This window comes from Podarcis melisellensis (assembly GCF_964234715.1).
Source record: "Podarcis melisellensis genome assembly, chromosome: 4".
In the NCBI taxonomy this organism is placed as follows: Eukaryota; Metazoa; Chordata; class Lepidosauria; order Squamata; family Lacertidae; genus Podarcis; species Podarcis melisellensis.
The window spans coordinates 80,354,482-80,378,831 of NC_138531.1; the positions used below are offsets into that span (position 1 = coordinate 80,354,482).

The 24,350-nt window shown below is 43.0% G+C and overlaps 1 protein-coding gene across 8 annotated transcripts in view; it reads left to right on the plus strand.

Moving 5' to 3' along the window:
* The window catches only part of SPATA13 (spermatogenesis associated 13), a 101,772-nt gene that overhangs the window by 63,071 nt on the left and 14,351 nt on the right, over positions 1-24,350 (plus strand). For 5 of the 8 annotated variants that reach the window (XM_081909298.1, XM_081909299.1, XM_081909303.1 and 2 more), the window contains 2 exons: positions 9,328-9,681; positions 14,064-14,208. In XM_081909298.1, coding sequence (XP_081765424.1) covers positions 9,328-9,681; positions 14,064-14,208 — 499 coding nt within the window. The remainder of the gene's footprint in view (positions 1-9,327; positions 9,682-14,063; positions 14,209-24,350) is intronic. The other 3 variants (XM_081909302.1, XM_081909305.1, XM_081909304.1) reach the window with 1 other exon arrangement.

A 24,350-nucleotide genomic window follows, 5' to 3' on the forward strand; every position in this document is an offset into this window, starting at 1 on the left:
GGGTTGTTTGTAAAGATAAATAAGGAGAGAACTATGTACAGTGGTACCTTGGGTTATAGACGCTTGAGGTTACAGACTCCACTAAATCAGAAATAGTACCTCGGGTTAAGAAGTTTCCTTCAGGATGAGAGCAGAAATCGCACAGTGGTGGCAGCAGGAGGCCCCATTAGCTAAAGTGGTACCTCAGGTTCAGAACAGTTTCAGGTTAAGAACGGACCTCCAGAACAAATTAAGTTCTTAACCCGAGGTACCACTGTACATACGTCACCTTGAGCTCCTTGAGGAAACAAGGGAAATAAATGTGATGATAAAATGAATAAATAAAAACTAAGTATGTAAATATAGTTCCTTGGGCACAGGGGAGGCCCATGCATTAGGCGAGGTGAAGCCATTTGCTTCAGGTTGTGGATCTGACCCCTTCCTCCCAGCTTCATGGGTGCAATGGTGGGAGCAGGGAAGGAGACCTGGGGAGGAGGTTGTCATGAGGGCAGCAGCAGGGCGTTTTGCTTGGGCATAGCGCAGTGGTAGAATCATAGAATTATAGAGTTGGAAGATGCCCCAAGGGTCATCTAGTCCAACCCCCTGCCATGCAGGAATCTCAGTTTGCATCCAGTAGGTCCAAATTTCAGTCCCTGGCATCTACAGCCAAGAAGGATAGCAAGTAGCAGGGTCAGGAGTGGGCTCTGTACAAGACTTGGCTAGCAAATAGACAGAAATGCATTTAGTGGTTCAACACATTGTAATACGGCTTCACGTTCCCCCCCCCCCAAAAAAAAATGCTTTTCTGTGACCCAGAACCTGCTCTGTACCAAATATTTGGGTTGTAAGTCTTTGCGTCTTTAGTGATATTGTTACTTAATTGGCTGGAAGAGAGTTTGCATGTTCTGCCTTCCTGAGAGCTAGTAACGTTTGAATGAAAGCTTGTAAGTCGTGCTCCTGATTCTGAAGCAAAGTACCAAAAGTAGACCTATGTTGGCGCAGGAAAACACGGAAGACTTAAGTTGCAGCCTTTTGAGGCTGCCGGATTATTATGCAGTTCTCATACTTGGTGAACGTGTGAAGTCTTGCTTTGAAACGGATAGGAAAACCAAGATAAATGAAAACAACACTGCACGTTTTCTTCCATATTGTACCAGGGTCCTTTGAAACCGTCTGTTTGTGTTCGCAACCTGCCATCTAGTGGTGAGATACTTTAAAGCAGAACTTGCCATGCATATTTGACAGGTTTGATTTTCAGTTTGGGGTTTTATCAGCCATCCAGAATACTCCCTTACATATGCACAACATCATGCTTTGCTTTTGTAATTTGAGACTCCATTGCAGAATTTTGAAGCTCCCCATAACTTGATATGAAGCATCTGGAGTAGCTGCTCAGGTTTTATTTTTTTAACTATCTAAAATCCTACTGGATGGGTCGGATTTATGTAGTTCTCAGAATTACAGTCAAAGATTGGAGAGATAATTTTAGTTCCTTCCCTCCTTTTGCTGCTTCCCCACTGGCGAAATCTAGATGGAAGAGTCATTGAGAGCCTTATCCTCCACAAATGTGTCTGCTTCCATTTGAAAGCTGTCCAAGTCAGTGGCTATTGCTACATTGTCTGGAAGCAAATCCCATCATTTGATTGTGTGCTATGTGAAGAAGTACTTCATTTTGTTTGTCCTGAATCCCCCACCCCCCACCATACAGCTTCACTCTGGGGTCTGGTATTTAGGGGGCAGAATTCATGGTTATCAATTCAGAGAGTAACAATCCAACTTCATTCTGTTCCCCTTTCATGGGTTGCAGGATTGCAGCTCGCAACATCAGCAGCAAAAAAAAATCCAGGTACTATTGTGATATGGTAGCAAGAACCTAACCTTATTCATGGCCACCATGCTTCTGTTTGTTTATCATCCCACAATTGGGCGTTTAGGTCTACAAAAAGAGAAGTAAAAATTGACACAGGAAACATTTACCTTTCTAGAATGTACTTTGTAAATGAATGTGTAACTGGCTAGGACTTTGTCCTAAAAGGTACAATATACATACTTAAAATAAAATAAATAATTGGATAGGTCTTTAATCTTTCTATTTCGTTTTGAGAATTTTAAATACAGTGGTACCTCAGGTTAAGTACTTAATTTGTTCCGGAGGTCCGTACTTAACCTGAAACTGTTCTTAGCCTGAAACACCACTTTAGCTAATGGGGCCTCCTGCTGCTGCCGTGCCGCTGGAGCAGGATTTCTGTTCTCATCCTGAAGCAAAGTTCTTAACCTGAAGTATTATTTCTGGATTAGCGGCACCTGTAACCTGAAGCGTATGTAACCTGAAGCATATGTAACCTGAGGTACCACTGTAGTGTATTGGCTTATTTGGGTTTATTATTTCGGTTTCTGAACCACTAGAAAACCCAACAGTTATGTTTTCCAGAAAGTTGCCCCTGTGTTACCAGGAGATAGAAAATCTCTGCCCCCTGCCCCAGTTGTCATGCTTATGAACTTATGAAACATGACATATTTCTATAACTGCTATACTATTCCCGTGACTATTCTGTTACATGATGTGGACAATTGTATCTTTTTTAGACCAATCATACGTTTTGAACAATACGTACGTAGTTGGCATACCTGTGTGAGCACTTACCGTAATGCTACTGTAACCAACAGTCTAAAAACTAAAAACCATATCCATATAGAAATAAATTCTCTGATTTCAAAAAGGGGAATCATATCCCGCAGTACCTGTTCTCAAGATTGCAACCTTAGATTATGTTGGCTGGGGGTAGGGGTGGGGAAACAGCTTTGAATATTTTAGTAAAGGGGGAAAGATTTCAACAGCTATCATCAAATAATTTGCCTGCTACCCAAAAAGCATTTTTTAAAGGCATAATGAGCAACTGTTCTCATAGCAACAACTTGAGATTGGGAGGCAAGGCCACTGCTGCAATTTAGGTTATGAATCATTCTATCCATTCTTTGTTCTCATCAAACTGAAATGAAACATTAAAGGCATTAATGTAATAACGGAGTTCCAGTCTCAGGAGATTAGAGAAGTATCCAAAGCAAAAGAGGGTGGGAAACCTTCTTTGGGCCATTAATGATAGCATTGTTCTTTTCTCGCAAACTGCCTTAGCCAGCTTGGGTGTTAAGAACTTTGCATTCCTTGGCACAGCCATCAACCAAGAAACGCCAGCGAAATGGGCATGGGAACTGGAATGAGCGCAGGTTGAAAAGGGAAGTGGTCAGTGACAAGCTGACTTGAGCAGGAGAACCCAGAGAAGTAGGCAATAAAGGGAGATGATGATATGGGAAGTCATAAGAAGAGCAGAGCCCTGAAGCTGGAAAAGACCAAAGGCCCATCTAGTCCAGCACTCTGTTCCCACAGTGGCCAACCAGATGCCTGTGGGAAGCTGAGCACAACCCCACACTTCCCCAGTTGCAACTGGTATTCCAGAGCATAAAAGTCCTGTTTTGGAAGAGCCTAAAGAGGCCACGTGCAGGTAATTTGGACCTAGCCTGGGACTTAGCCTTGTCTAAGAATGCAAAATATGTTGACACTTTGCTGTGCCGTGAAAAACGCTGGTGGATGTGATCCTGGCCTTAAAAAGAAAATCACCTAAAGGACTCTGATGACCACCTAGCCGCAGTCAGATGGAGAAGATGCCAGTTACGTCCTGGTGTATAACCATGAAACACTTTTAATTCAGCTTAATACCAGCAGCAAGAATTTAGCATTTATAGTTTGGAGGCAGAAGTTGGAGCCGAGTGGATTTGGCCACAAAAACTTGTCAAGGTAATGGCTACAAGATGTCAGGTGACAATTTTCCCTAATAAGATGAGTTAAGATTTAAGGGTCCTGGTGGGGTTGTACTGCTGAAGATAAGGATGATGTGTCTGTAAGGATTACCATAGAAATAATATCTTTGATGTGATGGATGTCAGGGCAGGCTATACCTGCAAAACATTGTTCTTTTCTTGACCAGCTACAGGCACAGAATTAGCAATGGTATTCTGTTTCATCATAGCAGGTGGTGCGTATCTGGAATTAAGCAAGTGTTCATTGATTTGTTCTTCCTAGTTACTTAGGCAAGCAGAATTTGGGCAGTTATATAAAGTCTCAAGCAGGTGGAGCAGGCTGTAGACTCAAACAGGGAGAGTGCTTTTTTTTTTTTTTTTTTTTTTGCTACCTGATTCCCATCTCTTTCTATATGTATATTAGCTCTACAGCAGGTGGACAATGGATTGAGGAGATGCATGGATAATTTTGTTCTTTCACTTCAGGTGTGAAAATATCCTGAGCTTGGCACTGGGAAGGTGGGTGGGAGCCAGTTTGCTTTGATCATAGGCTGTGGTTCTATAAAGTTATTTTCAGGTTATGCATAATTGCATATACATTCAATCTTAATTTCTTTATATATATATATATAAACCTTTCCAAATATCCTACCTCTTGCTGTTATTTTTCTCTACTTTTAGACCCTTTCAGCAGGTATTTCCTTTTAAAATGAAGCCCTGTGTAAGTTGCCGATTCTTCTTGCACAATGGAGGAAGTATATTCGAAACGTTAGGCAATCTAGTATTGAGGAACGTGTTTCATTTTCCAATTTGCTTTTGTACACACATGAATGGTACACATTAGAACTCTGCATGTACACTGAGTAATCCTTTCTCTCTCTCTTGCGGGTAGGAATTAAAAGGAAAGTGGTATTTTAAGTTTTCTTGCGCAATTTTTGGTGATGGACTTAAGTGACTTCTGAGAGGTTAGAAAGCCAGCTGTGGGCAGACGGCATTCTGTTACCTCACAGCTATTACCTTTCAGTTCTTCAGGACTTTAAAACTTTAAACTCTTTGCAGGATCTTTGGATCACACATGTCTGCCTGTCACTCCCTTGTTCAGCACTTAGGACTGGTTGAGTCAACACATGTTTACTGCTGAATGCCTGCAGCATCTGGCAATGGAATTGCCACTGATAGAACTCTCTCAGACCATGCAAAAGGTCCATTTTTAAATCCCTGGTATCTCCACATAAAAGCATCTCAGGTTGGCAATACCCTGCCTAAGAACCTTAGAATGCTGTTGCCAGGTGGAGTATACTAGTAGCCACTGATAGCTTTATTCTCCATGACAGCCTTTCTCAACCTTGGGTCCCCAAGTTGTTGTCGCACTACAAGCCATCATTCCTAGCTAGCAGAGGCTACTCCATGGTCAGGGGTGATGGGAGTTGTAGTCCAACGACACATGAGGACCCAAGGTTGAGAAAGGCTTCTCCAAGAACCTGTAGCCTCCAGATGTGTTGGGCTTCCAACTCCCTTTAGCTGTCAACCCAGGGTGTGGCAGCTGTGAAAGGCAAATCCCATACTAGGGATCAATAATCAAAATACCAACATCTATGATGCGACTGCATTTGGAATGCTGTGTGCGGTTCTGGTTGGCTCACTTCATAAAGTTATTGTAGAGTTGGGGAAAGGTTCAGAATATGGTAACCCAAATGATTGAGGGGATGGAGCAACTCCCCAATGAGGAAAGGTTGCACCATTTGGAGCTTTTTATTCTAGGGAAAAGGCAAATGAAGGGTGACATGATAGCAATTTATAAAATTATGAATGACATGGAGAAAATGGATGGGGGGGGGGATAGAATGAAGAAACTGCCTGCCGGAGGATGCGCTTTTGTGAGGGTCCCCTTGAAAGGGGATGTGGAGAAACCTTAAGTGGATTTTTCTGCACATGGGCATGTTCTCTGATTCTACAGTTTGGCTGGCAAAGAAGGTTGAGTGGGTCTTTAATCTCTTATAAAGAGAGATGGTAGAATTCAGGTCTGTGTGAGAGTCATGCTGTATGCCCTGTAAGCCTGCTTCTTTAGCTGTAAATTTGGGAGGAAAGGTGGATAAACTTTCAGTAGTGGCTGAAATGCACTTTGCACATGCTCTCAGACAATTCCTCTCCTATATTGTAGGACTTTGGTGCTGAATGTATCTTATAGGCCTTTTGTCAGGGGAGCCTTAGCACAAACGGAGTCCTAGCCAATGTTTTTGGGGAAATACATGTGTGCATATGTATCTTGTGATTCCCAGTGAGTGGCAGTCAAAGGCCTACCTTCTCCAACAGTGGAAGCAGAACACAACCATTGTGGCTGGCAGCTGTTGAGAGTGGCTTGCCCAACACCACCTACTGAGTTCATGGCAGAGGCAAAATTCAGACAGGGGGTTCCCTTATTTCTTAACTCAGTCTTGTAGCCACTAAGTTTAGTGCAGGGATATGGAACCCTTGTGCTGTGCAGATTTGGGCTACAGTTTCTATCAGCGCCAGCCAGCATGGCCAATGGGAGTTGTAGTCCGACAATGTCTGGAAGGCACAGGATTCCATGTCCCGGCACTAAGCAATATACAAATGTTTCTAAGTAAAATACAGAAATCAAAGAAAGTTGGACTTCTGCGCAGCCAACTCAGAACAGGCTGTTCTCTACTTCTGTGGTTTGGGCAGAGTGGGCAGGTCATAATCTCTTCTGATTGTTCACCAGGTTTTATTGCTTAAGACAGGGCAATAATAAATAGCACACAAAAAGGGGACATGTGACGTGTCCTTTCCCTGGTTTTAAGGTACAAGGTCATGGAAATGAACACTTTGCCTGGCTAAGCTACGCTGTGAGTTGTGCTTGTCTTTCCAGCTCATTTGTGAAATTAAATGGGAACGACAGAAGAATGACTTTAGTCAACTCTTTGATGTCCCAATGTGTGTGCGGGGCTCTTATGTCTGTGTCCAATGACAAAGTAAGTTGATTGTTTCGTATATGATTTTCCTGCCTGGGTATATAATTGTAAGGGCAAGGCCTTAAGTGGTGTGAAGCAATGCACAACTCTGTTTAAATTCAGTAGGGTTACTTTGATTTTAGATAGCAATATGGATTTATACAACAAAAATATTGAGTCTGAGTGACTTCTTTATGAAATGAAATAAAGATGGTACAAGAATGTCTCCAGTCAGCTTTTCACTATCTTGAATGATTTAACACTCCAGAATGAAGGACTTACTTCTGAGTAAACATGCTTGCCTGCAGTTTTGTGCACACTTACCTGAGAGTAAACCCTATTGAACATAGTGGGGCTTGCTTCTATGTAAACATGCACAGGCCTAGGCAGCGTATAGCACATGTTTACTCAGAAGTAAGTCCCACTGTATTCAGTAGGGCTTACTCTTTTGCAAGCGTGCTTATGATTGCAGCTTTGGTAGTTGTGATTTTAAAAAACACACCTTTAGTTGCTGTATGTGAGGCTACTCACTGCCACTGTTTACTGTATTGTTTAGTACAGAGTGTTTCACTTTGTTTCTGATCTTCTAAATATTTATGCCACTCTTTCCCAACCTGGTGCACCCCAGATGTTTTTGGACTATGCCTGTCACCTTCAGCCAGCATGGCCAGTTGGCAGGGATGATGGAAATTGTCGTTCAAAAAATCTGGAGAGCCTCAGGTTGGGAGAGACTGATTTAGTCATGAAAATACTGTTGATGGAATATATGGCATAATAAGATGCTATGGGGAGGTGCAGGAAGCTCAGGTGACTGACCAAAATTATTTTTTTTCCAATTACGGTCCATGTAGAATCTTAATTTAAAGCTCATTTCAACACAGAATGGAAGCTGTGGTTTATATCTGCTAGTTCACCCATTTTTCCAATCCCAGCATGTTGCAAGTCAAAAATAAGACAAAGTGAATTAAGCCAGAATTTAACAAGTCTTACTGGCATACCAATATCAGGGCTACAAAGTAGGGACAATGTTGTTGATCACAGAGGTTGTAAGATGTTACACCTTAGAGAAATGGATAGTTCATAAGCCGATAAAGATTTGATGAAATGGGTCAAGCTAAGTATCGTACTTTGGGGCTGGGCCAGCCTGTAGGCTCAGGATGTTGCCTGATGTCTTGTACCTGGGTTTTTATTCCATTGCCCAATGTAGTGAAGGTGAGAGCTGTCTTCTCCTGGCTTCCATCCCGCTTCTGCCATATAGAATGCTGCAAGCACTGCTGTCTTGCGAGAGGAGCAGCTTCCTATGATACTAAATATTACAGTTTTGTTTTTAATTGTTATACTTTTAGGATAACATGAAAAATATTTACTTTGCAACTAATACCGAGGGTTGCAGTCCAGGGGATCTGGTGTGGTTAGTACAAAAAGAAAAAAGAGAAAGGCTCCTTAGTATAGAAGCGTCACAGAATAATTTGTGGATGATCAAGGTATTAATGCTCTGGGAAGGAGAAGTAAATTATCTGCGAAACTGTGAAATGAGTGGGAGTCTACTTCTCATTTTCTGTAATGGCACCCTTCAAAGCGACAAATGTCAGTGTTAAATAGTAATTGCAAAATAATAGTAACTTCAGACACTGGGATGCATCAACACTTTTACTTCTACCGGTTTACTGGTAGATTCCCTTGTATGTATGCACTTCTTTCTTTTGTCACGATCTGGACAGTAATGTCTCCGCCTTCATTTACACTGGAATTTTATGTGTATGTTTGACCCACTTTCATTGTGGAAACAAACAATGGGAGCTGTATCTGATCTCTCTTTCTCTGAAGGAAATCACCTTCAGACCGTTTAAGATTTAACTTTGTGCTTAGGTTTCATTGCGGGCAGTTTTGCTGCAGTTCTGGACTAGAGGGCAATGTAGCAGCCCTTTGCTTTCTGCTCTCAGCATCATAGTCACAAGTTAACTTCCACCTTGTTGCCTAGTGCAAGCAACGAGAGCATCTGTGGCAACTGCGTTGGTTAGGGAGATGCAGGCAGCTACCCTTTCCCAGGAGACCGAACTCTCTGAAGGCACTGTCCAACAGGTGATGCTCCCTTGGCAACAGCTCATGGTTTGTCTAGAGTGGGATAAACGATGAGTTGGGGCATAACACAAAACCAAACAATGGCTTAGCTCACAGCAGCAAAGCAACAGAGGAGGAGCAGAGCAACTGTGACCTGTCTGGGAGCCCCATATTTGTTTATTTCCAATAAACCAAGGTTTGCCTTAGTCCTTTGTGCAAGCTGGGGGACCACTGAGCTAGGCGGACCAATGGTCTGAGTTGGTATACACCAAATTCCTATGTTTCTAGCTGATGAACAATTCTTTGTGTAGAGTTCTAACTTTCCAATTATTGTTTATGTGGTTCCATGATATGTATTGCTCTAGCCACTGGATGGCATCCTGGGATGAAGGGCAGCTAATCACTTGAGCAAATAAATAGCTCCAAATGTCTGGAGGGGAACAGATTGGGGAAGGCTGTGTTGTACCATGTGAAGGATATAGCTTATTACGTCTTTTAAGTGCTTTTGGTTTATTTGACCTGTTCACATTTAAAAAAGGTTGTTACTGATGATCACTGGAAGAAGGCCCCATACCAGGATGAAGACAGGACAGACACTCAAAAGGTCACACCCAGAAGATGGGGCTCTGGAAAAAGATCGCGCCCTCGGCCCCTCTCAGATTACGGCCAGTTGGCAATTAGGAGTTTCTCAATACCAGAAGATTCCGTTGCTATGGAGTCTCAGAAAATGGATTGTGTGGATGCTGACACTGAGCCCGGATTGCCTTCTGCTGCGCCGGGAACCTGTATGGTAGCCAGTCAAAGAGCACACAAAAGAAGACCCATCTCTGTCATTGGTGGGGCCAATTTCTATGAGAACCAAACAGAAGAAATAACAGACCTCCTTACACAAGTAAGACACAAAATGCACAATCAAAAGATCCTCCTTCTCCTTCCTTGCCTGTAACCTTCAAGTTAGAAATTAGTGGACAACCTCCTTTTCCTTCCTTCTGCTTATCCCAAATCACCATCATTCTTCTAAAAAGCATGACATCAGACTAATTAATGCTTCTCAATGGATGATTGTTCCTTTGTGGTGTAGACTAACTTTCCTCCTTTCTGGATGCTGATACTTGAGGCTTAGAAATATTTATATCTCTGTGTATATCTAAGTATGAGCTATGTAATCAACAATACAGGTTGTTGTTGCATATAAATTTCAGTATTAACGTGTATTAATTGTGTTTCTTAGGCCTTTGAAAGTGTTTATTAGCTTAGAAATATTTATGGGCACTAATTCTGGCATTTGACCAACAACCGTAGGGAAATGTGCAATATAGTTATTAAGGGACTCTCTTATAAACCAGAGTGTTAGAGATAGTGCCTTGTATCTAGTACTAGTGACTACAAGGCTTGTGGCACATTAAAGACTTAATACATTTATTGTGGTATAAACTTTTGTGAACAGAACGATACATAAAAGGATCCTATAACCATGCAGGCATATATCACCCCTGAGTACTAACAACCTACCAATTCATTTATTTTCCTGCTATTCATTCAGAAGAAAAACCAAAGTAACAGACAACACATCAGTAAAATCTAAAAAACAATCCTAAGACTCTGATGTAGCAGACGTCAACATTTACAGATTTACAGACCCAAATCCACATTTACAGACCCAGATCCACCATGCATGTACCCAGGGACCCATTTCTTCATTTTGTTATGGTATATTTGTAGAGCCCACCTTGGATCATGCCGGGACCCAGTAGTGAGTCCTGACCAATCAGCTGAAGATGCATGTATCTGATGAAGTGGACTCTACAGAAACATATGCCACAATAAATGTATTGATCTTCAAGATGCCAAATACCTTAGATAACTTCGTTCTTTTTGCTACAGTAAGTTAACATGACTACCTGTCTCTGGAGTTAGTACTAGGTGACATGTTGGAGAAAGGACCAGTAACATATGTGAAATTTGACTCATTGTTGACTTCTGGTCCAGTTGTGTTCATATACCACTGTGGGCTTAGCTGATTCAGCTTTTCAAACTCTTTATCACTAACCAACACCTAGGATAGCTTGCAGAAATATGCCAAAAGCTTCGTTCATCCCATGGCACAATCAGAAGTGGACAGGAATTCAGTGTGGGCTAGCTTTTTCATGCACAGGCTGAGATGGTTGTGTGAACTGGGCCTGAGACATGAATTAGCTCTTAGGTTATTTCTCCCCAGATATGGCTGCAACTATATCTCTGCATGCCAGCAAAGAATGTTGCACGCTAATCAAAGTGACATTGACCTAGCTAAATTTGAATACTGTAACATTTTTAGAGGTTGCACAGAAGCACAAGTCCCATATCTGCCTCTGTCTTGGAAAAAAGCAACATCTAAATTTGCCCTTTCTTCATGGAAAATGAATAGGTAGTCCATGACTACCACAGTCTAAATGTGTATTTTGATCCATCTTTTAAAGCTAGAAACTTAATACTTCTCTTAAAAGATGGTCTGTAAATACAGTAGTTGGGTTTAACAAAGAGCCTGTTTGCTGTACTGACTTTGGTTCAAGTTATATAAAATATAATTTGTAAATGAACGAAGTTTGAACAGAATTAACTGAAATTTCATTTTCTAACATTCTGGAAACTTTAAAAAGAATGTACCCTATTTTTATTTTTCAAGTGACATACAGACATTTCCATTTCCTTTTAGCACAACGCCTCCTGCTGGGAAGCTCTTTAACAGTGGGAAAATGGAAACATTCATACAAAGATACAGCCTTCTCACTAATTTAAACCACGATAGAGAGCTGTATTGTTTCTTTTGTGAAAATGAATGGGTTTCTAACAGACATCTTATATATGCGAAGAGCTTCAGATGTGCCCTTAGCCTTCAAATATTCTAAAAATAAAAAATTGTCTTGTTTGTCCTTCATGAAAAAAAGTTTTGCTTTGGAAGGGCCTTTGCATGGCATCCAGAAATCTTCACTTTGGCATTTATCAATTCTCTTGTGATGGGTCTTTGGCTTCATACTTTACAATAACTCTCATGACCAGATTGTCATGAAAAGATTACCAGAAATGGAGTCTTCTTACTTTGGATGTGACGGGAATGTTGTTTCACTGTTTTTTGTTTTTTTGCTTAATAAGCTTTCCAGCAAGGCGAGATATTTGCTTTCCTCTCTAATTCAGATTTTCTGCAGTGTATTTAAGGAGGAAATTCTTCACACTTGTGATTTCTCCTCTACATAGGATGCTATCCAGAAGTACTGTTCCTGACAGCATAGTCTATTCTGAGTCTGACTCTGGGCTTATCCACACTTAACTTTCTCTGCTCTTTCCAGACATGGTCTGTGATTTAAAGCTCTATATCTGAGCACTCCCCCCTCCCCAGTTCTTTTCCTGCAAAAAAGCCCACTCTTTAAAGCTCAATCGGAGCAAACACCAATCCGTGGTAAACCTGAATTGACATTTGCTACGAATCAGCTTTAAAGAGCAGGTTTTTGCGGGTCAAGGTAAAATAAATCAGAGCATTAAAGCATGGACCCTCATGCCTGGAAGAGTGGGGCAAAAGGTAAGTGTGGATAAACCCTCTTATATAGGTATCACCCATATTTTGCTCTCATTGGATAGCATTCAGCAAGTCTGCCAGTTATACTGGCACTTTTAAAACTTAATATTCTTGTAAAATTCTACTGTGCTGAAATTCTGGAGACAAATTCAAAGGTACGGGACCACTCTGAAGGTAGGTATATTCTTATTATTACTGATGCTAAGAAGAGGAATCAATTCTCAAGGCTTGGATTTTGTTCAGCACAAATGTACTAATTACTTAAAGAAGAGTTTAAGTGAAACACTTGGTAATATCCTAAGTATAAACAAATTCACAACAAGCAATAAATTAGCTTTTTCTTGAAAGTAAGACCTGCTGAAAACTGGTATTAGTTTGTTTTTTTTAATTGAACTGTTGGGTTAGATAAGAGAATTGAAAGAGATTTATATGAATCACTAAATATGATGGATTTAAACAACAATAATAAAACATAGCACTCAAAGAATTGCTTGAGGGAGATTTTTGTTAAGATGATATTTTTATTTAAGAGAAATCAGGAGGAAACACACAAGCTCCAGCAGAGTGTCAGAAAACCCAAAGCAAAGCCCTTGTTGACCTTTATTTTATTTGCTTGGGAATTCGGTGCAGGGAAAGCTCTGCTCTATAAGAATCCTTGTTTCGTGCTAGAGGGTCAATTAAGGTTTCCAGAGAGGCAGCATTTAAGTTTTGATAACTAGTATAGCCTTCTGAGAAGGAATATGTGCTTGAAAAGCTGTGAAAATGCGAAGAAGAGAGTAGCAAATAGAGTTTAGTGTGAAGGTTTTTAATGTAAAGTGTGACTGGGAGCAAACACTTTAGAAAGTGCAATCAAGTAAAGGGGAAAGGCGAAGAACAGTATTTATTTTATTATATCATATATCATATTATATAATATAAGAAAATGATCAAAGTGCTTACATTAAACACTTAGAGAATCAGTTGCATGGAATGTGTTACTTAAAAGTGCATCTATAAACCTAATCAGTGCTTTTTAATATAGGGAGAAAGATAGAGGGGCCCATAATAAAAACACAGAGACCTTTTTCCTTTCAACTTTGCTAAACCTCTATAGGCAGCTTGTTCAAGTTTCACCATCACCTGCAGGTGGTCACCAGGGAAAGAGCTTTTTCAGTTGTAATGCCTTAGCTCTGAGCGCTAGTTAACTGAGTCAGCCAGCCATTCTGTCCTCTGTAATACGCCATTGCATTCATTCACACACACCCCTGGTTTTTTGTTCTTCCCAACAACTAGTTAGTATTCTATGCCTCCTGAGCATGCTTAGCACACATTAGGCTATTTCCCCACCCTCTTAGGGTTTATTTCCCCTAAAATGGGTTTTTTTTTGCTGGGGGGAGAGAAGGCATTGCTTCTGCAAACCTCATGGTTTCCCCAAAGCCTGCTGAGACAGATTATGATGATGATATTAATTTTATTTTTACCCCACCCATCTGACTGCCCCAGCCACTGCTTTGCGTAAGCAACAACACTCACCTCCAAACATCAGAAATAGATGGAATGATGGACATTTATAATTACATGGAACCCTAATGTTGATTTACTGCAGTAGAGTGCTGAGAACACTTTTCTTTTGCCTATGTAAACTACTTCATTTCTAAACAGTGTTTTCTGCACAGCTTGGTTGGACTTCCAGGTAGATTTCTTTGGTAACAAGCTTTCTTTGTTTTCCTTTTTTTTTTTAGCCAGTTGCACGCCCTCCGGTACCAGCACACCAGGTTCCTCCTTATAAAGCTGTCTCAGCCAGATTCCGCCCCTTTACCTTTTCTCAAAGTACACCCATCGGTCTGGATAGAGTTGGATGTAAGCGGCAAATGAGAGCATCCAATGGTGAGTTTCACAGGAGGCCAATGGAAAATAAGCTTACAAGTTATTCAATGGTTGCTCTAATCAGTGGTGGCACCCAGATTGCTGAACTCTCTCCCAAAGAAGGCCTGCCCAGCCCCATTTACTCTGGCAGATTAGCCTTCCATTTGGATTTATGTTTGCTTTATATCAGCTGATTTATGGTTCTTAAAATTTGGGTCATCTGTATCCTGTACGGTTATTCTTTTATTCTTTTTCATAGTTTATGGCATGGGTAGGCAAACTAAGGCCCGAGGGCCAGATCCAGCCCAATCACCTTCTAAATCCAGCTCACAGACAGTCCGGGAATCAGCGTGTTTTTACATGAGTAGGATGTGTCCTTTTATTTTAAATGCATCTCTGGGTTATTTGTGGGGCATAGGAATTTGTTCATTTTCCCCCTTCAAAATATAGTCCACCCCCCCAAGGTCTGAGGGGCAGTGGACCTGTTGAAAAAGTTTTCTGATCCCTGGTTTATGGTGTTGGTTTCGGTGTATTTTGGTTAAAAAATTACAGACATACCTCAGAGATACTTAGGTTCAGTTCCAGACCACCGCAGTAAAGCAAATATCACAATAACTTCTCCCACAGGGTTGTTGTGAAGGTTAAAAATGAGAAAACCATTACAGCAGTTGTTACACTGAAATTCTTCATTCCCCCCCCCCCCATGCAAAGCCCTAATATCATCACTGTGAGGCTTATAATGGGGTTAGCCACTTCCCACAGAAAAAGACCATTGTTGTTTTCACAGACAGATTTAAAACCCACCATTGCCCAACAGTGAGGATGAGGTGTGTTATGTCTTGGATGTCAGGTCTTGTTCCTTAAGGACTTGAATAAAGTCATGCTTTTGTTTGGCAACTTGATCTGGAGTCTTGGGCAAGGCTTAAATTCCACCAATGCAATGAGATTTAAGAGGCCCAGCTGTGTGCAGAATTATACCTTGGTTTTCAGATGTGTGAATGGGATGGTCCCTTGATGTATCAGTCTGTGAATGAAGCAGGCATATGCTTTTTGTTCTCCAGCTGTGTTTATCAAGCAAGCCAGCCCTTTCTTGGGATAAGGATGGCTTTTCTAACCTAGTACAGTGGTACCTTGGTTGTCGAATGTAATCTGTTCTGGAAGACTGTTTTACTTCCGAAACATTCAACAACTGAGGCACAAAGGGAGGCCTGCAAAGTCAGTGGAGAAAATTGGGGGGGGGGGACACAGTGGTAGCTGTTCGACTTCCGACGCAGGTTCAAAAAACAGAAGCATTTACTTCTGGGTTTTTGGCATTCGAAAACCGGAATGTTCAGCTTCCGAGATGCTCAAAAACCGAGGTATCACTGTATTGTGTTCCACTTGCTTTTGGACCACATTACCCATCATCCTTGCCTGGTTGGGACCAATGAATATTCAGAAACTGATAGTATCAGGAGGGCACAGGGTTTGGGATGGCTGCTTTAAAGGGCATTTAGACAAACTCATGGAGTAGAAGTTTCTCAACAGCCATGATAGTTAAGTGAAACATATTTCAGTAGCAGTATCCCTCTGAATACCAGATTCTGGGGACGCAAGCAACTTGAAGTTGAAGTTGAACAGAGGGCTGTTTCCCAGAGGCATTTGACTGGCCACTGTTGGGATCAGGATACTGGGTGAATTCTCAGTCTGGTCCAGCAGGGCTTTTTCTATGTGCTCATGTCTGCTGATACAGAAGGACAGATGGTGGTATCCTCATGACTGGGCAGCCACTTTCGAATGACAGAGAAATGCAGATTCTTATCAGCAAGAAGGATAGAGACTTTCATTTAATGCCTGGCTTCTTGTTTTCCATTACAGCCAGCGGCTTTCAGGAAGCCACGTGACATCTGTGGCTGTTTGGTGCTGCTTGTGTGCAGCAGGGGCCTCCAGGGTCTTTTGAGCTGGTCAATAGTTTAAGGATGTGGGGGCTGGAAATGTCTCAGCTAAATGACCGACATAACTGAGCTGCATTGTCTCTGAAAAAGAAACAAGACCAGAGTTTTGCCAGTCATAGAAATGCATCAGGCTGGTGTTGAATGCGCTTTATGGATGAATGAGTGGAACGCTCTTTCAATACCAGATATTACCGTATATACTCGAATATAAGCCGACTTTTTCAGCATATTTTTTATGCTGAAAAAACCTGCCTCGGCTTATACTCGAGTGAGGTGGGCGGCTGCGGTGGGACGAGTGGCAAGAAAGGAGCCCTTTCTCGCCACTCGTCCCTCTGCCGCTACCCGCATCTAGCAAGGGCAGGCACAGGAGCCGCAGCTGAGAGAGACGCTGCTCTGCACTGTGCCTCTCCCAGCCGGGCTCCCATGCCTGCTCCTGCGAGCGGCAGAGGCGGCGGTGGAGGGACGAGTGGCTGCTCCTTCCTCCTCCACTGCCTTTGCCCCTGTCGGAGGCGGCGGAGGAGGAGCGAGCAGCCCGAAAACAGCCCTTTGGGGCTGCTTGTTCTTCCCCCTCCGCTGCTGCCACCCCCAGGTTTGTGGTGTGGTGAACCAGCTTATACTCAAGTCAATAAGTTTTCCCAATTTCTTGTCTTAAAATTATGTGCCTCGGCTTATATTCGGGTCGGCTTATACTCGAGTATATACGGTATTTATTTTTTAATAGGCAATCCCAAATGCAGAAAGATAAAAAGGGCAAGCCACACATATTAGGAATATAGGAAGCTGCCTTATACTGAATCAGACCATTGGTCCATCTAGCTCAGTATTGTCTGCACTGACTGGCAGCAGCTCTCCAGAATTTCAAACAGGAGTCTCTCCCAGCCTCCTGGAGATTGGACCTGGGCCCCTCTGCATGCAAAGCAGATGCTCTACTACTGATCTAGGACTCTTCTTCTTTTTAAATGCTTTTTATTGGAATTTAATATATAGTCACAAACATCAAATTCTTTTAAACACATTACAGAGATTATGTGCTCAGACATAACTTATTCATATCTGTGCCTATAACAAAAACAAACTAAGAAAATACTACAGTAATAGTTGGAGAAAGTAGCAACAAATGCACCATCATCTATAAATCATACAATTGACCGTTACATAAACAGAGAATTTATATGTGTACCAGTGCACTATTATAAAACCGTCAGCTTTAACTAAGTTCCCTTATTGCGTTAGGGAAGGGATCAGCAAGACTATATACAAGTCTTATTGTATTAACGAAATCCATTTATATGCAGGAGGTTGGGTCTGACCATGTTCTGTCTTGTTTATATGATATCTGCACCAGCACGGTCCCTCCAGAAACAGGTGATGATAATAATAATAATAATAAGCCACTCTGGGCAGCTCCCAACAGAATATTATTATTAATAATAAAAGCAATAAAAGATCAAATATAAAAAACTTCCCTAAACAGGGCTGCCTTCAGATGTCTTCTAAAAGTTTATGTCAGCATCCTCAAACATGCTCAAAAGGGCAAGTTGGGAGGAGGGTACATCATGGTTGCCTGTACAGTGGTGCCTCGCAAGACGAAATTAATTCGTTCCGCAAGTCTCTTCGTCTTGCGGGTTTTTCGTCTTGCGATGCACGGTTTTCCATAGGAATGCATTGAAAATCAATTAATGCGTTCCTATGGAAACCGCCTTCCCCCGACCTCTTCTGGCGGGCGGCATTTTAAAATCGCCCGGGACAGCGGAGGACTTCTCCGCTGTCCGGGGCGATTTAAAAGCCCCTGGGAAGGCAGGCAGGAAGGGACAAAGACTTTTGCCCCCCCGCCTGCCTTCAGAAGAGGTCCAGGACAGGCTTCGCGGACCTCTCCGCAAGCAGCGGGAGCGCTCCTTGCGGAGAGTTGCCAGCGCGCCCAGGCTTCGCGGCCCCGCCGCCGGGCTTCGGGACATCGTTCCGAAGCCGGGCGGCGGGGGGAGGCTTTCTCGCCCCGCCGCCCGGCATCGGGATGATGCCCCGAAGCCGGGCGGCGGGGGGAGGCTTCAAAAGCCGTCCGGGGGCTTTTAAATCGCCCCGGACAGTCCCGGGGCGATTTAAAAGCCCCCGGTTAGGCAGGCAGGGGGGGCAAAGACCTTTGCCCCCCGCCCGCCTTGGGAAGAGGTCCTGGACCTCTTCCCAAGGCGGGCGGGGGGCAAAAGTCTTTGCCCCCCCTGCCTGCCTTCAAAAGCCGTCCGGGATAGCGGGAAGCGCTTCCCTGCTATCCCGGACCGCTTTTAAAATGCTGGCGGTGGGGAGCAAAGCCTTTCGCCCCCGCCGGCCTTCCTGGACCTCTTCTGAAGTCCGGAGGGGGGGGAAAGGCTTTGCTCCCCACCGCCAGCATTTAAAAAAAGGTCCCCGAGATTTCCCTATGGGCTTTCGTCTTGCGACGCAAGCCCATAGGGAAAATCGTCTAGCGAAGCGTCGCAAAAACCGAAAAACCCTTTCGTCTTGCGGGTTTTTCGTCTTGCGAGGCATTCGTCTTGCGGGGCACCACTGTAATTGCATTGATTTCTTGGAAAACAGGATGAACTATGGCTCTTCTTCATTCTGAGGTTTTTATGAAGGGACGCGGGTGGCGCTGTGGGTAAAACCTCAGCGCCTGGGACTTGCCGATCGCATGGTCGGCGGTTCGAATTCCCGCAGCGGGGTGTGCTCCCGTCGTTCGGTCCCAGCGCCTGCCAACCTAGCAGTTCAAAAGCACCTCCGGGTGCAAGTAGATAAATAGGGAACGCTTACCAGCGGGAAGGTAAACGGCGTTCCGTGTGCTGCGCTGGCTCGCCAGATGCAGCTTGTCACGCTGGCCACGTGACCCGGAAGTGTCTGCGGACAGCGCTGGCTCCCGGCCTATAGAGTGAGATGAGCGCACAACCCTAGAGTCTGGCAAGACTGGCCCAAACGGGCAGGGGTACCTTTACCTTTACCTATGCCGGATGGGCACAGTACAAGCACTGGAAAGATACAAGTCAAGACCCTGCATGTTGCACTGGTGTAGCTGTTCCCCATGCTGAGGAACAGCTCTTTACAGAAATGTGCCACATTCTGATGCGTTGAGGTCTGCTTGACTCAGCTGTGTGAAAGCTGACATTTCAGCTCTGGGGCTGGTATAGAGTCCTATCTCTTTCCCTGCCACCCCATCTCTTGTATGCCACAGAACAGCCATGCTGTAGCTAAGATGTAAGTCAACAGGATGCAGAAATAGTTCCTGTGCTTGCTGGTGTATGCAGATGTAACATTTTCGAAGTGGTTGCGGTGGTTTTGTTATAGCACTACTTGTCCGCAGCATATGCACGTTTCCCACCTGCCCTGCTGTAGTCTGTGCTTAAATTGATTTCGTAGGCTTTTGGCACCCCTCAAGCTGGAACTGAGAAAACCTCAGCTCCTCCTTTCGGAAGAACCAGCAAGGCTCATTTAGCAGTTCAGTTCTTGCGGTTGCTTCTTGGAGCCATACAACTCTCTTTACCCCACCCCTCTCCCAACAGCAGTTATGTAACTGATTTAAGGGGGAAGTTTTTTTAATAAGATGAATGATGAACATTATCTGATGTAAGCCAAGGTGGAAAGAGGCCTACTCCTTGTAGTGCCTTGCCTTTGGAATCTCTCTCCCTAAGGGTGCTTGCCTGGTGCTTACTTAAATGATTTTGGTGCAAACACTTTCCGCCCAACATTTTAAACTCCCTTGATGTTGTTATTCAGCTCTTGAATTTTTCTTAGCTCTAACTGTATTATATGCTGCTGTGTTAGCTGCTACTTTATATGCTCCCATTCTGTGCTGTTTAATTGTTCTTTTTCTGACATTTCCATCGAGCTGTCTATTGTAGTGTGGCGTATTAGGCTCCTTCATTGTACTGTTTTGGACAACTACTAAAAGTTTAAGCTAGCCTATTCAGACATGTCATTAAGTATATTTAACTGTTGATTGTGTGTGTGTGTGTGTGTGTGTGTGTGTGTGTGTGAATGAATGACTGCTCTTTTAAATACCGGTATATGTTTTTATCACTATCTTTAATGAATATTTTATACTATATACTATATTTTATACCCTGGCTTGAGAGCAGTACATGTGAAAAGGATCTAGGAGTCTTGGTTGACCACAAACTTGACATGAGCCAACAGTGTGACGCGGCAGCTAAAAAAGCCAATGCAATTCTGGGCTGCATCAGTAGGAGTATAGCATCTAGATCACGGGAAGTAATAGTGCCACTGTATTCTGCTCTGGTCAAACCTCACCTGGAGTACTGTGTCCAGTTCTGGGCACCACAGTTCAAGAAGGAAACTGACAAACTGGAACGTGTCCAGAGGAGGGCAACCAAAATGGTCAAAGGCCTGGAAACGATGCCTTATGAGGAACGGCTAAGGGAGCTGGGCATGTTTAGCCTGGAGAAGAGGAGGTTAAGGGGTGATATGATAGCCATGTTCAAATATATAAAAGGATGTCACATAGGGGAGGGAGAAAGGTTGTTTTCTGCTGCTCCAGAGAAGCGGACACAGAGCAATGGATCCAAACTACAAGAAAGAAGATTCCACCTAAACATTAGGAAGAACTTCCTGACAGTAAGAGCTGTTCGACAGTGGAATTTGCTGCCAAGGAGTGTGGTGGAGTCTCCTTCTTTGGAGGTCTTTAAGCAGAGGCTTGACAACCATATGTCAGGAGTGCTCTGATGGTGTTTCCTGCTTGGCAGGGGGTTGGACTCGATGGCCCTTGTGGTCTCTTCCAACTCTATGATTCTATGATCTAAACAGCATAGGTTTTTTTTTTTTTAAAAAAAGTGGTGTATACATCTTGTTAAATAAAGATAAATAAAATGACCTGACTACACTATTATCAGAGAATCTGTCTATAATCTGGGTGGGTGGAAAAGACCTTTGCTGGTACAAAAGCTGCCTCCCTATTGGTGTATCTCTCTTTTGTGGGGTCGCTATGCTTGCAGCATCTGGTCTTAGCTCATGTTGGATTATAGCTCTAGCTCCTGGGCCTGGCTCTGACTAGACCTACCAGGAGACCTACTCGGGAGGTGCCTTCTCCCTGGTACATTTCTAGCTGCTGTACTTAGGCCGCAATATAAGGAAGCAACCTCGAATATTGAAACAGTGGATCAGAAAAGGGAGCAGGAGAGTAAGCAGAAAATGGTTGAGAACAAAGCTCAGAGGAAAGGCCTTTAAAAACTGGAGAGAGTTTGGCCTGTGGGGTCAGCTGATCGTATTCAGGCCGGCTGGCACTGCAGATTTGATGCCACCCTTGACCCACAGCACTCAGCTTTTCAGGCATCCCAAGGAAGCAAGAGGAAAGGGGGCCTGGTTCTTGAAGGCCAGTCTTGAGAGAGAGCATGCACAGTGCCATATAACCACCTACAGGGAGTACCTGCGAATTTAGCATTTGCCATTTACATTCTGACATAATGTCCTGGCTGCACGATTTGCACCAAGTGATGCATTTTATTTTATTTATTTTTACATGTAGTGGGGGTGGGGGAGAGAGAAGACTCCAGCAATTTGCAAAGGAACCTTGGAGTTAAAAAAACAAACGAAACAGCAGGAGGGATAGATTTGAATGCACAGCAGAAGCCTAATTGAGAATAACAAGAATAAATCTGCACTATAGGCACTTAAATCCTGAGCTGGCTGTGCATGCAGTATGTGCATGAGAGCTGTGTGTCCGCTGAGGCAGGTGTTTCTTTTTTATAACTTCCTCCCTAAGGGTACCCCATGATGCCAACAAACTCACAGCTACACTGAACAGGGAGTGAGCTGTCAGTTTCCAAGTAGCTCTCTGTCCTGAACTGCAGAAACAGAAGCTCAAAGCGATGAATAAGCTGTTTCTGCATTTCCAGTCGATTGCAGCCTCTCCCTGGTCCTCCGTGATTTTTTTTTTTAAGGACTAAGCCTTACATATTAAAAACCAAGCTGTGCATTGTGTATGGTTTTTTTTTTTTTTTTTTGGATGGCAGGATGGTAGCCAGAGGGGAAATGGCCCGGTTTTGGAGCCTGGAAAGCCTTCAGATAGGTATGTTTGAGTAGGAGATAAGCTCCATTTATTTTCTATGGCATTTTATGTTTTAAACTGTTATAATCATGGGGCTTGACTTGGTTTTAAAATAATGCTTCTACTAGCAAGACTAGCAGTTCGACCAGCACAGGAAGAATAAGATTAAGTACTACATCGACTTTTGGATTTTTGACATTCCATTAGAGAGATAAGAATTGCTCATTCATGTCTGCATTTCTTACTCCAGGCAGTAAACAATAGAGAAATGGCTACAAAGAACAAGAGATGAAAAACTAGCTATACAGAATCCAAGCTTACATATTGCAAAGGAAGACTCAACTCCCCGTTGGTTGTTTTTAATAGGTGCTTCCTTTTAAAATATCTGCATATAAGTATTCACAGTTTACTGTGGCTTTAAAAAATTAAAGAGTGGGGGATGAAGCTTTCCAAATGCAGCCTTAGGCTGTGTGTTCTTTACAGATATTTATGAGAGTGGTTTTGCAAAAACATTGTAAAAATTGCATTGTAAAAATGTGCATTCTTGTATAAGTTGTCCAACCTTCATTTATGTTTGCAATACTGTATTTTGCGAATATTTCCTAAAAGGGAAATTTAGCAATACTGTTATGATATAGTTGGAGATTTAGATAGTGCATTTTAAATAAAGTTTGAAATTAAGAAATAGTGTTGATCAGAATAGACAGACTTGCCTTCATAAGCAATGAGGTCTAGAAGGTAAATCAGCTCACTGTTTAATCTGAAAAATTAGGTCTCCCTTTAAAAAAAAAACCGGCAAAGCCTTGAAAAAGTTCGAATTTGTCAAGTACTAAAACCAGGACGTGGATAATATGGGTGCATAGAACACCCTTTTTTCTAATGCTGTGTCATCATGAGAACCTAGTGGCCAACTTTTTGGCATACCCATATAACTGCCACTCTAACATAGTCAGTACTAAGCTCTTCTTTGGTTTGGTGTGGTTTTGCCTCTACACCAGACTTTGCCAGCCTCCAGATGTTGTGGACTACAACTCCCATTAGCCCCAGAACAGCCAGTGGTCAGGGACAGTGGAAGTTGTAGTCCAAGCATATGGAGGACACTGTTTGGTAAAGGCTGTTCTTAGACTATTGAGTCTGAGAGCCAGTAACCATATAGTTATATCAAGGCAGGTAATATGGGCCTGGCTCTCAGGCCCTCTGCTCCTGGCCTTAGCTTTCCTTGAAGTCCAGCTACCTGTGCTTCTTGTGGTACATGATCTAGCAAGTCAGATTGTACTCAGTCATTACACAGTTGTCTGCTAGGATTTGCACAATTGCATGCTAGTAGAAGGCAAGAACTCTTCTTATTGGGATTACCAAAATCCTATATACAGTGGTACCTCGGGTTACAAACACTTTGGGTTACGTATTTTCAGGTTGCAGACCGCGGGAAACCCGGAAGTACCGGAAAGGGTTACCTCCGGGTTTCGTCGCTTGTGCATGCTCAGAAGCACTATATCACACTTTGTGCATGTGCAGAAGCACCAAATCGCATCACACGCATGCACAGACATGGTGCTGCAGGTTACGAATGCTGCAGGTTGTGGACGTGCCTCCATCACGGATTACGTCTGCAACCCAAGATTCCACTGTAGTATGATAATGTGATTTAAAATGTCACATTCCTCCATCCCTTGAGGAAAAGAGTAAGAGTTCTCTAAGCTACTTGCAGTCACCCGTATCCATATCTCTGCTTGGTACGTCTATGTATTTCTACAGTTTGGTTAACCACCACCCTTTCCCAGCTGGAAGCCTTTACAGTGCTTCACCTCTGTACAGCTCTGTTGGTCCTGCAAAAGCAAGTGTGGTGTAGTGGTTAGAGTGTTGAACTAGGACCTGGGAGGACAGGGTTTAATTCCCCATTTAGCCACAGAGCTCAGCGTTGACCTTGGGCAGTTATAAGTCTCTCAGCCTAACCTACGTCACAATGTTGTTGTGAGGAAAAAATAGGGACGGGGAGAACCAAGTTATCACCACCTTAAGCTCCTTGGAGGAGGTGGGATATAAATATAATAATAAATGAAAATAAACAAGTTCTACCTTCTCTACCACAGCACTATGGCAATGGTCTGGTTCGAAGCATATTATCTTCCCGACTTCCTGCATGGGCAGGTGTCTGTCACTAATTACCCTGGAAGGGTGTTAGTTTTGAGGTTTCATTAGTGTTG